The sequence below is a fragment of the Balearica regulorum genome, chromosome 16 (assembly GCF_011004875.1).
Source record: "Balearica regulorum gibbericeps isolate bBalReg1 chromosome 16, bBalReg1.pri, whole genome shotgun sequence".
Taxonomy (NCBI): domain Eukaryota; kingdom Metazoa; phylum Chordata; class Aves; order Gruiformes; family Gruidae; genus Balearica; species Balearica regulorum.
In genome coordinates this window covers 727,730-745,524 of record NC_046199.1, presented here as the reverse complement: position 1 = coordinate 745,524, position 17,795 = coordinate 727,730, and the positions used below count along the sequence as shown (strand labels likewise).

General features: G+C 53.9%; 2 protein-coding genes across 2 annotated transcripts in view; one reads left to right on the top strand and one right to left on the bottom strand.

The window, feature by feature from the left end:
• The first annotated feature begins 1,169 nt into the window (after window positions 1–1,169).
• Window positions 1,170–4,442, top strand: TLDC2 (TBC/LysM-associated domain containing 2). The gene is given in 7 exon segments (XM_075768752.1): window positions 1,170–1,274; window positions 1,277–1,315; window positions 2,122–2,283; window positions 2,834–2,986; window positions 3,133–3,228; window positions 3,847–3,920; window positions 4,307–4,442. Coding segments are annotated over 7 exon segments (765 nt in total).
• Window positions 4,443–9,474: 5,032 nt separating this feature from the next.
• The window catches only part of SAMHD1 (SAM and HD domain containing deoxynucleoside triphosphate triphosphohydrolase 1), a 29,643-nt gene continuing 21,322 nt past the window's right edge, over window positions 9,475–17,795 (bottom strand). Inside the window, exons 13-16 of the mRNA XM_075768313.1 lie at window positions 15,542–15,631; window positions 14,196–14,300; window positions 13,688–13,825; window positions 9,475–11,584 (exon numbers count right to left, since the gene is read on the bottom strand). Of these exons, the coding sequence (XP_075624428.1) occupies window positions 11,462–11,584; window positions 13,688–13,825; window positions 14,196–14,300; window positions 15,542–15,631 (456 nt within the window). The 3' untranslated portion in view covers window positions 9,475–11,461. The remainder of the gene's footprint in view (window positions 11,585–13,687; window positions 13,826–14,195; window positions 14,301–15,541; window positions 15,632–17,795) is intronic.

Below are 17,795 nucleotides of genomic sequence, written 5' to 3'. Positions count from 1 at the left end.
CCTTTAGACATAAACCATTGGCCAAGTCTGGGACTAAGACTGGACCCAGCCACACCTAGGCTCCTCTCTGAGAAGGAGTTTAGAAAGCGAGGGGGTCCTTTCTGACCCTCGGGACTCTACGGGAGGGTCCCTCGGCCACATCAGGAGAAGGGCAGGAGCAGGGGCAGGGGCAGGGCTGGCTGCCCCACGGCAGCTCAGGCAGGGACCAAGTGCGGGGTCCTGGCTCCTGAGCAGGGGGTGGGTCCCAGGGGAGCCTTTTGGGGCCACCGCCCCTCCTGGCCCATCCAGGGCCCTGCCAGCAGCCACGTGCCAGGCACCAGGACACCCCCCCCCCCCCCCCCGGCCTCCCACTGCCATCCCAGGGCCAGTGCCACCATCAAAGCCTGGAGGGGACAGTGGAGTTGGGACTGATGGGGCTGCAACGGGCCCTGCCATGGAGGTGAGGAGCAACCCCAACAATGCCTGTAGTGGGGCCAGGGCCTGGGCCAGGCCGTTGTGGCCATCTTGCCACCATGCAGGCCACACAGAAAGTCCTTATTGGCATAAATGGGACGTTGCTACGGTCCCATAGGCTCATGGTCATGCTGCCTGTTTGGAGGGGGCATCAGTGGGAAGGGGACACCTTGGGACACTGCAGCCCCTCCCTCGTCTGCAGGAGCTTCTCCAGCGGCGCCCGAGGCAGGGGTTGCCTTGGCCGGGGGTCCATTCCTCCTGCAGCCATTGAGCCCCCAACACCAAGCCCTGGCTCTCCCAGGGGCCCCGGCTCACCCAGCTGCGGGACATCGGCCCAGGCTGGCTGTCCCACAGGAGGGACACGTGCCACCGCATCCGCCAGGCAGGTGTTGTCAGTTGCTACAACCATTGCAACAGTCGTGTTGCTCTTTGCAACACGGGCATGCCCTGCCTGTTGATCCCATAACAAGGGCTCCCCCCGCGGCCTCAGGGATCCCTGCTTGGCCATCCAGAGCCTGGCCCAGGCCAAGGAGGTGATGGCCACTGGCGACCCAGTGCCTGGCTCGAGGGGGATGCCTGCCCACGAGTCCCAGCACCAGGCAGGACCTGGCTGTGCAGGACACACACACACACACACACACACACACACACACATATATATATCCTGGACCCCCATGAGCTGGGGCGGGCTGGCAGCATCCCCACCCACCCGTGTCATGCGCTGGGTGGCCAGGGAGGGGCCAGCGCAGGTGAACATTAACCCAGGGCAGTGTCGAGGGCTCCCCGGCAGCGCAACACCCAGCACCCCAGCAGCAGCCACACACCTGTGATGAGGGGACTCCGTGCCCGCTACCACCTCCTGGTAGGTCCAGTGTGGCGGGGTCCCCCGGGGCAGCGTTGGTGCTGGGAACGAGCTCTGGGGCAGCGCTGGGAGGCACCAGCTGGGCTGGACGTGTGGTCGGCCAGGCAGATGGAGGCCCTGGGGAGAGCGAGGGGCTGGGGAGGTGCGAAGGGTGACGGGCACACTGGGGACCTGCCCCTCTAGCCCCGCTGCCCCCTGAGGACACCAGCACCCTGGGGGCAGGAGATCGCCTGCCTCCTGGCGCTGACCTCATTTGTCCCTCTTGTCCCCTCGGGGTGTTTTCTGTCCGTTGCCCACCAGCAGCAGGGACCCACTGCCCACCCACCTTCGGGCAGGGGCTGCACCCACAGCCACCTGGAGCACACAGATGGCTGAGCCACTTGTCACCAGCTGCCACCGGGACCAAGGCAGATCCCTGACCCCACACCTGGCCGTGGGCAAGGAGGGGAGTGCCTGGGCTTCACCCCTTTTGCCAGGGCTGAGGTTGGCCTGAAGTTATGGAACCCTCCCCTGCCTCCTCTTCTTCCTCCTCTTCTCCTCCCCCTCTTTGGGTGGCCTTCTTACACCCTTGAACTTCCGTGTGCAGGGGTGGCATGGCCTGGCAGGGTGCCCGTGCATGGTACGGTACGGCATGGCATGGCACGGCATGGCTGGCGGGAGCTGGGCTGGCGGCTCAGCCAAGTGCCCATCCCTGCGGCCTTCGGGCCCCTTCACCCAGCCCCTGGACACGGGATGGGAGACACCCCATGCAGGGGGATGCTGCTCCCTCGGGGCCTGCAGCGATGGTCACCTCCACCTGCCCCCAGCCCGACCAGGACGAGGAGCTGCCCGTGGGATGCGGGGAGCCGGCTGCAGAGGGGCAGCCGGGCTGGGAGGGAGCCCCAGCAGCAGCCCCCGCCCTGGAGGAGCCGTGCAGGCTGGTGCTGAGCACACCGAGCAGCATCCTGCAGGACAGGCAGATCCAGGAGGTGAGGGACCCTCCCGCCAGCATGGGGACCCCACCCTCACCCTCACCTGCCCCTGCGCCACACAGCCACGGCCACTGTCCTGCCAGGAACTGGTCCGACATGAGGCCAGATGGGTGACAACCCCCTTTTCCCGGGAACAGCCACCTCAGCATCGTCTCTTGTGGGGAGGGGGGTGTGCTGGCGGGGGGGGGGAGGATGCTCGGGGAAACACCTCCGAAGGATTCTCAGGGTGAGGATGCTTGTGAGAAGCATCCTGGGTGGGCTGGGATCTTAGGGGGACACACACACACCCCCCCCACACCCCCCCCCCTCCACCACCCCCCCCCACCCTCCCCCCCGGGAGCAGGCTTAGGGAGAGGGTGCCTGGGACTCCTTTTTGGGAGGCTGCTCCGGTGGGAGGAGGTCTCTTGAGAGGATGCTTGGGGGTGGGGAGGGTGCTGTCTCAGGAGGACACTTGGAGGGAGGATGTTTGGGGAGACCTCCTGGGAGGATGCTCGGGGTGGGGGATGCTCAGCGGCAGCCTGCCCCGGCTGAGCCCACCCTGCCCCAGCTGGGCCCCCACCTGCCCCCCCGGCTGGCGCAGCAGCCCTGGCACCTGCTGTACTGCACCGCCCGGGACGGCTTCAGCCTGCGGACCCTGTACCGGTGCGGGGGCCAGGCGGGCTCCCCCACCCTGCTGCTCATCAGGGACACAGAGGCGCAGGTACAGCATGGCGGGGCGTGGGGGGGCAGCGATCCCGGCGTCACTGGGGCTTGGCCCCATCCTGGCTGCTGCTGGCAGGATGGGTGCTGGGGAGCCCCACTGAGCACCACAGCATGGGACCCCCCCCCTCCTCTGTGTCCCCCCAGGCCTTCGGTGCCTTCTCTGCCAGCACCATTCGCTGCAGCAATGGCTTCTATGGGACGGGGGAGACCTTCCTCTTCTCCTTCTCCCCGGAGCTGAAGGTGGGGGGCTGCAGGCTGCCAGCTGTGGGGCACCCTGGGGGGGGTGGGGGTGAAGCCCTGGGATCCAGCCATGCTGGGGGTCCCCAAGGTGCTGGAGAGGGGTCTGGGGTGACATGATGCACTTGGCCAGACGTGGCTCAGTCAGTGGGGGCATCCTGCCGGCTGTAGCCCCCGGGGTTCATCCAGGGCTGGGAAGGCAAATCCCAGCCAGCCGTGCAGGTGGGGGGGCTCAGGGAAGGGGACCCGCTGCACGCCAGGGCAGTCACAGATCAGCGTCAGTGGGACGTGGAGGCAGCTCAGCCGCATCTGCCTGCACCAGTGGGGTCCATGTGTGTGACAGGGCTGGTGGCATCAGTGCGCAAACGCTGCTGGTGATATGGGTGGGTGGCAGCCATCTCCCCGGGGGGAGCCAGGGCTGCCGGTGGGGATGGCCCAGCACCAGGATGGTGCCCACAGGCTTGGCCAGACCTTCCTCTGGAGAAGCAGGACACGGTGGGGATGGGCGGAGGCAGCTTTGCTCAGCAGCCCCCAGCTGTCCCTCGCAGGACAGGGACAGGGATGTGGAGGGGGATGCTGCGCCCCAGCCCGTGGTCCTGTCCCACTGTTGTCCCCACGCAGGTGTTCAGGTGGACGGGCAGGAACAACTTCTTTGTGAAAGGGGATGTGAACCTGCTGATGGTCGGTGGGGGCAGGTAGGCGCCGCGCCGGCAGCTTTGGGAGCCCAGCAGGGTCCCCAGCCCCGATGGCCACTGGGGCCACGCTCTGAGCCCAGGCTGCTCTGCGGAGCTGGGTCCAGGCACGTGCCAATGGTTTGACCCCAAAACCACGGGTGGAGGTTGTCCAGCAGCACTGGCCAGTTCATGCCCCTGACCCTGCTGCCAGCAGGCCTGCCTGCTCCCTGCCTGCAGGCAGGGTGGCAGCCCCAGGGGTGGCTGGTTGCGACTGGCATCCTGGGCAGGAGGGCACCCGGCAGTGTGTGGGCCTGGGAGGTGGCTGGTTCCCGGGAGGTGGCTGGGGAGGTCTCCAGGCAGGGAGGAGAGCGGACCCTCAGCCGACCGTGCTGCTGGCACCTTCCCAGCGGCAGATTCGGGCTGTGGCTGGATGAAGACCTGCACCATGGGGGCAGCTACCCCTGCGAGACCTTTGACAACGAGACCCTCTCATCCCGGGAAGAGTTCTGTGTCCAGGATCTGGAAGTGTGGGGCCTGGCCTGACCCCACCACCCTCACCTGAGGACAAAGGTGGCACTGCGGGGGATGCTGTTGGACCAGCACCCACCGGGATGGTGCACAGCCTCGCCCTTGCCTCCCTCCACCCTGTCCCCACCAACATCCCCACTGCATGTGCCAACAGCCGGTGGGGACAGCGTGATGGGGACAGGCTGCAGTGAGATCTCACACCCCCACTCCCCGCAGTGCTGCTGCCACCATGCCGGGTCCCCGGGGTGGCTACGGGACCAGGACCAGCCCCCCCCCCATGGCACCAAGCTTCTGCCTGGCTGGGACGATGCAGAGCCACCCTGGGAGGAGGGCATGCAGTGGGACCAAGCACCACAGGGTTGTCAGCTGGAGGAGCAAGCTCCGAGAGCAGCGTGATGCCAGCAGGACTGAGCAAGCCCAGGCAGCCTCTGCCCCACCGGCCATGGCCCCCCGGGGATGGCACTGCCCAGGCCGGCAGGCAATACAGCGACCACTCCTCAATAAACAGGCAGAGCTGCGCTCCCAGCCTTGTCCTCCTCGTGGAAATGACAAATGGTGCTGTGAAGTTGTGCAAAGCAAGTGGCAGTGAGCAGGCCAGGAGCCATGGAGCGCCGGGTGTACCCTGTCTGTACCAGGGGCTGTGTGCCCGCAGCAAGCTGGGGGGTGGGCCTGGGGTGCTGCCTCAGGGGCTGCGGGGGGACCCGACCCCCCTCTGGCAGAGTCCACACTCTCTGTCCGCCCCACCACCTCCTGAGCACCAGGGCTTCCTCCTCGGGGGTGTCCAGGCTACGCTGGGCATCTCACCCCGACCTGCTCCCAACATGGAGGAGATGACAGGACCCCTCCCCGGGCCCCCTCCTGCCTGCAGCGCCATGACCTCCTGCCTCCTGCCTGGCTGACGCGGCCTGGCCTCTCGTTCCTGGGCACTGGGCCGGCTCTCCTCCTCCTCCTCCTTCTCCTCCACCATCCCACCACCCCTGTCCGAGCAGCAGGACCAGCCCCACAGGTGGGATTCAAGGCAGGGGTGGCCCAGGGGGTTCCACAGGAGGACGAGGCCCTGCCTGGTTTGGCCACATTTGATTTATTTATTTTAGGAGCGTGGCAGGGCACTGAGCTGAAGCATCACCCCACGACCTCATTTGTTCTCAACTCCTACCCTAAACTTGCAGTTCTGTGAAGCCTGGACCCCACCGAGCCTCAGGCTCCATTACTTCACATCCACCCAACCCCACCTTACACGTATCTGTGTGGAATCTCACCAGCCATTTCCCTGCTCATTATGTCTCCCATGGCACTTTGGAGATGCTCCATGGCTGGCTTCTCTCTCCTGATGCTGTTAGACTGCTCGTTCCCTCTCCAAAGTAATTTCCTGAGCTGGCAAGCGGCCCCAGCAATGACCTTCCATTGCAAGGGCTGACCCCTGTCCTCCTGCTTCCCACTCGCCCCCCCAGAAGATGCTCCCTCCTGCCCCAGCCTCCCTCCCTGCTCCCCTCTCCACGGCAGCGATTGCCCCAGGCCTGGCACCCAGCACGGCCCCGCTGGCAGCTGGGCCAGGGGAGCGTCTGACAGGGGCTGAAGGGTGGCAGGAGATGCCACCTCCTCCAGCCGCTCCAGCCCAGGACCCTCCTGCCCAGCGTCTACCCAAGGGACACACTGCCTCAGTCTGCCCAGCCATCCCAGCCCTCTCGCCCCACCACAGCCCCATATGCGCCAAATGGTCCAGCTTAAAGTTTGCCTGCGGATGACACACGCCTCCCCCACAGACACCCACCTGGGGACGATGCAGCCACTCGCCCCCCAGCAGCTGGCACGGGGACTCCCACCCGCTGCGGTAGCCACGGGCCAGGGGTGCCTACGGCCCCGGACTGACTCCGGCTCCCGGCCCCAAACCCACCCATGCTGGTGTCTCCAGCAGTCCGCAACCGGTCCTTGCAGCACACATCCACCCAGGCGAGGCGAGATTCACAGCGAAACAGTTAAGAGGGGATTAAGACAACGACAGGACAGACAGAAGGTAAGACAGATCAGGTGCAGGGCTCAGGTAGACCACACACTGACTGGCCCCATTTTACATGCAACTTTTTTATACCCCTTTTCTTCATCCCTCCCTCCTCCTCCCTGGCCAATGTCCCAGACCTGCAGGGTTACACCCCGACCAGTCCTGGTTGCCTGTCACCTCTTGAGAGCCCATCAGTTAGCAGGACTGAGGTTTGTCTCCCTCCCCTTCTGTATCCTCCCAGCTGAAAATAAAGTTCTCTGCTCCCCACACTCTTCCCAAGGAGTGCCACCGACCGTGTCTGTCCCCATCACCTCCCTTATCCCATGACCACAAGGGTTGGCTCGCTGTGGTGGCGTTGATGGCTCCTCTGACCTGGTGCCCTTAGGGGAGCAGATGCCTCCATCCCCAAACCCTGCTCCTGGACACCCCCAGCAGCACGTGCCAGGAGCCCACCACAGCTGGTCAGGGCACCCGACCTCCCTGGTGCCACCCAACACTCCGCACTGAAACTGGCTGTGCAGCACCAGCCCCGGGGACCTTGACGCACAACATGGTGCCCATGTGTCCTCCCCACCAAGGCCGCTCGTTGAGGTGTGATGCCCACCGCTGTCGACACAGCCTGCAAGCATAGCCACCGAACTAACCCTCCCACAGCCCGGGGCTGGCAGCTGGTGGCCCCCACCTTTGGCTCAGGGAGAAGATGAGGAACATCTTCCCCGCCCCATAGAAGGTGTTGCGGTGGCAAATGGTGGTGATGGCAGAGAAAGCACTGAAAGTGGAAGCCGTCACGAGACAGACTGGGGAAAGGCATGGATAGTGGGGATATGTGAGTATCTCCACGTACAGAGACTCCACCACCTCCCTGGGCAACCTGTGACAGTGCTTGGTCACCCCAACAGTGGAAAGATGTTTCCTGATGTTCAGAAGGACCCTCCTGTGTTCCAGTTTGTGCCCACAGCTGCTGGCCCTGGGCACCACTAAGAAGAACCTGGCTCCGTCCTCTCCGCGCCCTCGCTCCAGGTATTTATTCGCACTGATGAGATCCCCTGAGCCCGCTCTGCTCCAGGCTGAACAGTCCCAGCTCCCTCAGCCTCTCCTCGTGGCAGAGATGCTCCAGTCCCTTCATCACCTCCATGGCCCTTCGCTGGACTCTCTCCAGTACGTCCCTGTCTCTGGTACTGGGGAGCCCAGTGCTGGCCCCAGCACTCCAGGGGTGGCCCCACCGGTGCTGAGGGGAAGGACTCTCTCCTGCTGGCCGTACTTGGCCTAAGGCAGCCCAGGACCACCGGCACTCTTTGCTGCAAGAGCAGATGGTTGGCTCATGGTCAACTCGTGTGCCCACCAGGACGCCCAGGACCTTTCTCACTGAGCTTTAGCTTCCCAGCTGGGTGGCCCCAGCACATCGTGGTGAATGAGGCTGACCCTCCCCAGGGGCAGAACTTTGCACTTCTCCTCGTTGAACTTCATGAGGTTCCCGTTGGCCCATTTCTCCAGCCCAACCCTCTGGTTTATCAGCCACTCCTCCTGCTTTGGTGTCACCTGCAAACTTGCTGGGGGTGGGCCCTGTCTACTGGGCCTGGGCCACACCACTAGTTACCGGCCTCCAGCCAGGTCTTGTGCACTGACCAACTGTGGTGGGTTGACCCTGGCTGAGGGCCAGGTGCCCACCAGAGCTGCTCTATCACTCCCCTCCTTCACTAGACAGGGGAGAAAAAGTACAATGAAAAGCTTATGGGTTGAGATAAGGACAGGAAGAGATCACTCACTAATTATCATCACGAGCAAAACAGACCGAACTTAGAGAGGGAATTCATCTTATTTATTACTCAGCAAAACAGAGTAGAGGAATGAGAAATAAAACCAACTCTTACAACACCTCCCCCCACCCCTCCCATCTTCCCGGGCTCAACTTCACTCCCGGCTTCAACCTCCTCCCCCCTCAGCAGCACAGGGGGACGGGGAGTGGGGGTTACGGTCAGTTCATCACACGGTGTTTCTGCTGCTTCTTCATCCTCAGAGGAGGACTCCTCTCATCGTTCCCCTGCTCCAGCATGGAGTCCCTCTCACGGGAGACAGTCCTTCACAAACGGCTCCAACGTGAGTCTCTCCCATGGGGTGCAGACCTTCACAAACTGCTCCAGCGTGGGTCCCCCACGGGGTCACAAGTCCTGTCAGCAAACCTGCTCTGGCGTGGGCTCCTCTCTCCACGGATCCACAGGTCCTGCCAGGAGCTTGCTCCAGCACGGGCTTCCCACGGGATCACAGCCTCCTTCAGGTGTCTCCACCTGCTCCGGTGTGGGGTCCTCCATGGGCTGCAGGTGGAATCTCTACACCCCCTCATCCTCCCTCCATGGGCTGCAGGGGGACAGCCTGCTTCACCATGGTCTTCACCACGGGCTGCAGGGGGATCTCTGCTCCGGCGCCTGGAGCACCTCCTGCCCCTCCTTCTGCACTGACCCTGGTGTCTGCAGAGTTTCTTACATCTTCTCACTCCTCCCTCTGGCTGCAAAAGCTCTCTCACTGTTTTTCTCTTTCTTAACTATGTTATCCCAGAGGCGCTGATTGCCTTGGCCTTGGCCAGCAGCGGGTCTGTCTTGGAGCCGGCTGGCATTGGCTCTGTCAGACACAGGGGAAGCTTCTAGCAGCTTCTCACAGAAGCCACCCCTGTAGCCCCCCCGCTACCAAAACCTTGCCACGCAAAACCAACACACCAACCTCCCTCTCTCTGGGCCCAGCCCTTCAGCTGGTGTTCAGCCCACCCCAGTGCCTGCTCATCCGGACCAGCCTCAGCAGCTTGTGGAGGGGCCACTGCTCCTCCCTCGGCTACCGGGCCAGTCCTTTCCCCATAGAAGTGATCAGGGTGGTCAAGTGTGACTTCGCTTTTCCTTTTTCCCCCTCTACGCAGTCGTTGGAGCAGAGCCTAAAGCCAACCTGGCCGCAGTTTCACCGCGAGGCACAAGGAGAGGGTTAGGGTTCCCCTTTAGAAATATGTTTGCCTGTTTATACCTGTGCAGTAAGATTGTTTTTAATAAAGTTCACACACTGCAATTCCTTAAAAGAATAGTAAAATCATTGCTTATAAATTTATTCTTAGTCCAGAGATGCTCAGATTAACATGTTTGAGAAAAAGAAATGCTTTTTCTCAGAACTTAACATTAAGAATTTTTGCTTAAACATAAGCAAAAGATATTGCCCGAGTATAAAGTGCACCGTTTATAATAGACTCAAAACACACCCAAGCAACAATAACAAAATTACATTATTCTGAACAATACTTGATTTTATGCAGATAAGGGAGATAAATGCCTACACTCTACGGTGGTGTTTCTTGAAGCCTAAGGAGTTGTTCTTTAAAAGCTTTTAAAGAGATCACAACCCCTTCTAACAGTTACTGGTACACTGCAGATCTGAAACGCTGCTAAAGATGTGAACAGCAGAGGCTGCACTGCATCGCCTTTAGACACACGAGCACGGGCACGTAAGAAAGCAGCAGAGCACAAAAGGACTTCTGATTATCTCAACAAATGAAATCTGAGTAAGGACATGAATACTTGTTCTCCTTCCCTCTGCCTAACAGCTCTCAGTTCCCGTGATGAAAAGGGCAAAGGAAACGTAGTCAGCTCTGAAGAAGTTCTGCAGATCTCTCACAGTGACTTCCCACTGTATTAGTTTTCAGAAGCTAACCGAGTTACCCACGCTTGGCTGTCAAAACTGAATGCTGAAACTTTTCTTTCCCCATTTCCGATATAAAAATCCAAAGCTCGTTCCAATTCCTGAGCATTACTTAACCTCCTGCTTTGCATTTTTAGTTTTGAGGGCGGACTTTTTCAAGCTTTTAGGTTTTATTTAATGAAAGCAGCCTTTCTCTTGGACCTGAGTAAAATATGAGAGGAAAAAGGTTTTCCTTGTTCACTTTTTCAACTGGACAGACATTTAGCAACACTCACATTAGTACTGCCTGTAAGGGAAAAAAAAATAACATGTAAAAACCCTTACAGTTCACACAAGGCAAAGAAAAATTACACAGGAACAGCAATCAGAGATCCAGGAGAAACAGGGAAGGGATACAAGGATGGAGGAATTCCTGAAGAGCCTGTCTACCTGGTACAGTGTAATGCGGAAACAAGGTGCACTCAATGCAAGAAGAGCTGAGCCAGTGCAGCATCCCACCAGGACGCACCAACCATGCCACGAACCGGCGCACGTCCACCTGCCCTGGCAGACGTTCAGGAGCTCTGCTTTCCTGCACGCACTCAAACCATGGACGTTTTGAGCAGTTTTTGCCGTTCAGTGTGACAGTAAAACTATAACATTCAGTGTATCAAAAATACACTATAAAACAATAAAAGGCTGCATGTCACTGCAATGCATTGTTACTTCAATAAAAATTGTGGTCACACTTATAGCGAGAGGCCTGCATCTTCATCATACCTTTTTGAATACCAGAAAAGTAATCTTTGGTTATTAAAAAGATTCCCCTCCTTTTTTTTTTTTTTTTAAAGAAATTCGTTTTGCTATTCTTGAAGATGCCATCTATGGTTATTTCAAAGTTCTGTTACCCACCATATTTTCAGAAGCACACATACTCCCCTCTTCCTCAGGTACTGAAACAAAAAATACCACCAAACCCCAAACTAAAAACCAAACCCAAAAACCTGAGCTGGACATTTTTCTGCTAGCTATGCAATATCACAATCATCTTAAGGACTAGAGGAACAGTAACGTGTCTTCAGCACTTCTTGTAATAACAATGAATTTCAACTTTTAAAGTTTCTCTTGCTCCACATTGCAAATACATTCAAAAATAAATGAGAAATGAGTTTGCTTTGCTATAATAGGGTGTTAATTTTTTAAAAGTCCATTTGGAATAAGCACTTTGTTTAAGTACCTACATTAAAACATACTCTACTGTAAAATGCATTTCTGCATTGTTCCGTAAATTCTTACGGTCCTTCCAACCAGCTTTTGAAAGAGTTGCTGCTCAGGTTTACTCATCTGCTGAAAAAGCAGGCTGAATAGTGCCAAATGAAAAGTGTTACTTCTCAAAAGGAAGCCTTTGTTTGCAGCTGGGTTCTGAAGCTGTCCTGTGTTCATGATCTCTCGTGTTATTCCAGCTTTTCTTCATTGGAGTGAGATGAGGGGCAACCACATCACTATCCTGTTATTAAAAGTCAGAAAACATTAATGATAGTACACCCACTTTTGCGCTCTCTCCTAAAACAGGGGAAAAGAAGCTCCATATCAGACTTAATAGAAAAAATAAATCCAAGGTCCTAGAAGCATTGTAAATCAACAGACATTGAAGAGATGGAAACTGCTGTAGTCAGTGGTTAGCATCTGGTGGGGAGGAAAAAAAAAAATTCCCCCCCCATATCTGAGAAGCTTCACCACTGGCAGTTCACCTCTGCCTAAATTATTACCAGCAAATCTAGGAAGATCAGCAGGCTTGTATTGTGAGCATCAGTACACAAACTAGAAACATTATTGTAAGCGTTCCCTCTGAATTTAAATTTAAATCTCATTTAAAAGTCTTGCAATCTACCAGATGTAGGTGCTTGGCTGTCCCTTTCACTCTTTTAAAGTACAGAACGTTGGTAGAGTAACTGGTATGGTCCACAGGAGCGGTGCTCATCCTTGTCAGGTATGTACGTTAACCTAGTGCTCAGGCACCGCAAACCCAGCCAAGTGCTTAGAAATAAACTGGTGAGACGCACGTTGCTGTGTACTGCGGCATGCCAGGGTCTGCCAGATGGATATGCCTGAACTAGAAGAGTAGGTTTATAGGATACAACCATACTCTCCAAGCTACAAGCAGAGAAAGCTCGTTGCTTGATCCATTTGTAAAAAGCCCTTCTGAAATTAACTGCTCGCCAAAGATGGATGCCAGAAGTATGACGCAAGAACGAGCCTTAAGAAGTATGATGTAAGAATGAGCTGTAGCTCCAGCACATAACAACACTCATCTGCTGGGCGGTCTTTCATTTCAGAGGATGTAGCTTTTTCCCCAGATGAGACTTGGAGGTGTCTCTAGCAAATAAGATGCACAGTCAGGGACGTTAACATACTCGATGAAAAGGAGGAAAAATACATGGAGATTTTAATATAAGCATTTACTTTACTTTGAGGCTTGATCCTAGACAGTGGAAAATATCTGAAAAACTGGATGGAACTGAAGAAAGTCATACCAGGGAAAGGAATAGCTATCAGACAAAAGTGAAAGCCAACCATTAGGGGAGAAATGCAACTCAGATGTGCCAGCAAATCGATCAAACCTCCCAACTCTTCCAGCCTAGAAACTTCACAGCTCATGTTTGTAGCAGAGTGGCACCATCAGCATTTTCTACTGAGAAAAACTTCCTTGATACAACCGTAACTGCTTCCCTACAACGACAGATATACTGGAAGTATCAGCACATAGTAATTTTTTTAGATGAAGGTGCGCACCTTCCTGCAAGGAGGACGTGACGGGGATGCTGTGTCACACATCACCAGTTTACAGCCACGATTGTTACAGGCTTGTCCACAACCTTTGGCAGGAGGAATGCAAAGCAAGATGTATGGATTCAGGGCCTGCTTTAGAGTCTCCGTTTTACTTGCCAGGGCAGCTCTGACACAGTTCCCAACACAAAACAAAACGTCAGATGAGCTGTAACATACCCTCTTCCTTCCTCACAGCTGGAAAGTTGCATGTTCTGAGAGCTGACAGGAAAGGGAACCACAGAGAGCAGATAAAGCCTTGCAGGCAGCTCAGACTACAGACTAGTTGCTCAGAGAGTAGAGGTTTGCGCTGTAGTTCCTGCAGATATTTTCCACTCTAACTCAGAGTAAATGGGCTGACCGTGAATCTCCTGGGGGAGGAGTGAGTTTAACAGCTGGTGAAGAAGGAAGGAAAAGAGGGAAAGCAATAGAAGAACCGATCTGACCTCTTCCCTAGATCTTTTATTCTCTCGGTGCTATTTTAAGCCTTTTTATGAGGAAACTTCCATCTATGAACTAGTGAGTGTCTGTGTGGATACAAACTTTGTTATAAAAACACAACTTTTCAAATGACCTAAGCTAATTCAATGCAAATCCGTCACTATTTCAGTGAGACCAAAGCACACCCAGATGCGAGCCACAATAAAACCAGAAGCTAGGTTAGTGAGGAGCAGCTCTGCCGCAAAGACACGGCCTGAATGCCCGGCTTTGTAAAGAAAGAGCAAGCTTCTGGACAAAGGTGAAGAGCTCCAAGAACACGAAAAGTAACACGTGGATTTGTTACCTGTGGTTTGGTGAAATCCTTCTCTATACACCACTGAATAAAATACTGTTTTGCAGCTGAAACAATATCTGGATCCTGACTCTTGCAATAAACCCGGATAACCTGCTCCGCAAACCTCATGGGTAAAAGCTTTGAAACCTTTGGAATAAAAAAGAAATAAGCTTTAGTATTTCTTGGAATGAGAGTCCACTGAACTTCAATTTTTTCATCTGAATACAAATGGAAAGCAGTAACAAACATCCCACTACAATCCATGAGCTTTATCCAAATCAACTGTATTTTTCTAAGCCTCCCACTGTACCCAAGTTAAACACTGTTCACGTGCAAAGGCTGTCGGGATTGCAGACTGTCGTAGTATGACACACACCAAAGACCTGCAAGGACTTGGATTCCACAACCTCTCCACAACTCCTGCAAGAACTGCTACCATGGAGGACTGCAATCGCTTCCATCGCAAGCTGTGAAGAAGATGCCCTTAGGAAGCCAGTTAAGGAAAATAAAAGACTACCTGTTCTTTGCTGATCTTGACTGCCTTGGAAGGATCAGCCTTGCAGTAGAAGAGAACATTATCAATGGGATTCTGTTCTTTCATTCCATAATCCATATTGATCACCTTGCGTGTAAACCAAAGAAAAAGGCATTTGTTAGTGTTGGTCTACAATTTTCTCACAATAAATACAAAAGGATACACACTATACTTCTGTAGATGACACTAATCAAACAGAGCAGTAATTAACAAATAGATTACTTAATAAAACAATCTGGTATTTGCATCTTATATCTTCTCTTCCACCACCTTTCGCTCTGAAGCTGCCAGGTGGATATTCACGTTTACACCAGCCAGCTCCCAGTCGTGCTCTGCAATGCTCCAGTTTCAAACAGCAGATGCAGGCTGGTCCCTTGCCAGCCTGTGCCTCCCCGAAACACACAACTAATGGAGGCACCAGTAGAGCTTACAATTTTAAACATGAGGTTTACACATTATTTACACCTGCTTGGTACACCAACAGTTTCGTGGTCAGCAGGGAGGAGCCCGCTTCCCCGTGACTTCAATTTGTGGGACAAGGAGAGCACAGTCAACTCCTTTAAAGCTAAGTAAACTGCTACAATTTTACCCAGCCTGAAGTGAATCTTCAACGCAAGGGAGCTTTAGAAGCGATTCGTGACGCACTCTATGGACAGTCATTCGTTAGCTCTTCCCAGAATTAACCAAGAACAGGAATTCAGGCATTCGATACTTGCAGATTGCTCAAGCTCTCTCCTGTCTCAGGCTCTCTCCTTCCCACCAGCGTTGGCTGGAGACTGAGCTGTGGCAGCAGCTTTATGTGCTGAAGCTGCTAGAGGCGCTTTATGCAGAAGACAAAACCCAGGAGCGACTGCCATGCGTCAGGTGTGCAGCACTAGAAGCCTGGCAGTCACCGTGCCCGTTATCCGCCCAGTGGGGCCCGCAGCTTAATTGCCTTCGTAACCCGCAGCAGTGGTTCCAACACTGCTGACTTGGACACCCACACGCTAAAACCCGAAGGTTTCCCTGCCGCTCCTTTTTCAGCGCAAGGACAGCCACGGGAGAACGCATCCGTCACCGGGAGCAGAAGCGCTCAAACGAAGCCCAGCGAAGCTGCCTGAAGCCTCTGCCCCCAGGCCCTCCCAACCACAGCAAACCTCCCATGGGGAAGCTTGGTGCTCTCGGAGCCCCGAGCTGAACAGCTAGGACAGCACTGAGGAGGCAACCCTGTGGGTTTGGTTTTTCACTTTGCAAACGTATTGAAATGTATTTCCAATTTCCACTATGGTATACAAGGTCCTCTGTGATTGAGAAGTTTTCACTCTGAACCCACTCTGAGTGATATTTACATCAACTATGAAATCTTCAGCCTTTAGCTCCACATCTGGAGGATCCTTTTCTGGCTTGGAATTAGCAATGCTTTCTGCCAGGCTGTTATTCTGAAAAAAAAGACAGTAACTCAGATTACATTTATGCACTATCAGATCTAGATCAAGGCAACGAAACGCATGACAGAACGTGTCATTAAACCAAAGCTTTCATTTCTTCATAGCTTGACAGACTCTTGTTGCAGCAATCTGTTTGTTTGAATCCTTGTACACCTTAGCCATAAGTTCTCCACCAATTTTTAGAAACCAAGCAAGGTTATAGAACTGAGAAGACCCAAATACTGCCAGCCCATGGAGGAAGAGTTTTACACTCGATGACAGGAAGAAAAGAGGGAGAGGGTCCATTCAGGATGTTGAAGTCTCCACAAAAGCAGAAAATAAGTACCTTCAAGCAACTCTTTTACTAATACAAATGTTTTGCAATTATGTTCCCCAAAGCTGAATACTAAATGTTTTTACTGAACTTTTTTTTTTTAATGAAAGGCTGCAGAATCCCACCCTCTAATACAGCTTTTATACCTATACATTGAAACATATTAAAAAAGCCCAAGAGACAGATGAGATTAGTAAAGTCATTGCTCACTATTAAAAAAAAACCAAAAGCAGCAAGCTCCTCGGCAAACTTTGGAGGGGACAGTGACCTACTCCAAAAGCTGAAACCCTCAAGGGTGTTTTTTTGTCTGGTTTTGGACCTGAGAGAATATTCCCTGCTGACAGCTAGGCTAATGCCAGGCAGAGGAGCATGGTGTGATGGAGAGTAGCTGCTCATGGAAATGTGTATGTTCTCATTAAAAGGCTGTGGCTGGGCAGGAGAGAGACGCTTGCCTGTCTACCTTTGTCCAGGGCTGCATGTTCTGGGGAAGATGCAAGATTTGATGAAGCAAGATTTCCTGGGAGCAACTGAGACTCACAGGAGAAAAGTTTCAAGTGCGGCACAGAGTATCCAGGAGACAGGTCCAGAAGGGAAGGAATTCAACTAGCAGCATTTATTTTGCTGCTATTCGTCCATGGGAAGAGCAGCCGGGAATCATTGCCAGGCTGAGGCATATGTGTGGTTTGTTGTGACTCAAGAAGCCAAGGAAAGGTTCAGACTGAGAGCAAACCCAGAGGAAAGGACTGCCAGGAGGCAGCCTTTTTATAAGCTATTCCATTTCTACTCTGTATCAGAATGTATGTATGCTAACTTTCTCCTTTTCTTTGTTGTTGTTTGCTTTTGTTGTTGTTTGCTTTTGTTGTTGTTGTTGTTACCTTTTCCAGTTTGCATTAACTGGAAACTCAGCTTTGGATTTAAGAACTCTGTAGCTATTTGGGATGTTCCCCTGGCTTTGGCCAGCTTGAGGATCACAAAACTGGACGGGGCTTTGAGCAACCTGATCTAGTTGAAGATGTCCCTGCTCCTTGCAGAGGGGTTGGACTAGATGACCTTTAAAAGTCCCTTTCAACCCAAACCATTCCGATTCTAAACATACCAGCATTGCAGTCTCTGAAGGAGCAGAACAGACCCAGCTGTGTCTTGCCTAGCCGCTGCTCACCTCCAGCACTTCAGAGGAAGATGAGCCTCTGACACGCCTGCAACAGGCAACTCCTGCACCACAGGCGGAAAAATTCTCCCCCAATCCCTCAGCTGAGCATCAGAAGCTGAAAGCACTGGCTGGATAGAAATACGGCACCAACAGCCATCCAGTCTTCCTTCAAAACAACACACTCCAAGGCTCAACACTTCTGGCTGGATTTTCAAAGTGAGACTTTTTCTTTCCATTAACCAAGCTTCTAAGAACTGTTTAAAGGTGGAACTCATGCAATTCACTCTCCTGCCCATCCCCCTATTTGTTAGGCTATCTATCCTGAACTCCTCCTCACAAGGGCAGAAACTTCACAATGTACAAGCATTTCATGTTTTCCTTCCTCCTATTTCCTCCTAATTTTTTTTTTTTGTACAGAATTTCTTAATACTACTTTTTCTTGGACAAAGAACATAAGCAAATCTTCTCTTCAAACAAAAAGATGAACAGAGCAGTAAGACATCTAGTAGTCCTTCTCTAACCTTGTTCTTAAAAAGAGCTGAATTATTTTTATTAAGGCTTTCTAGATACAGTCAGCCACTTCCGGAAACTTGGCATGGAAAAATTGAAGCATCATGACTGAGGTTTAGAGATAATTAACTGATGATTTGATAACATGGTACAGCACATTACAAGAAAAACTGAGCCATCCG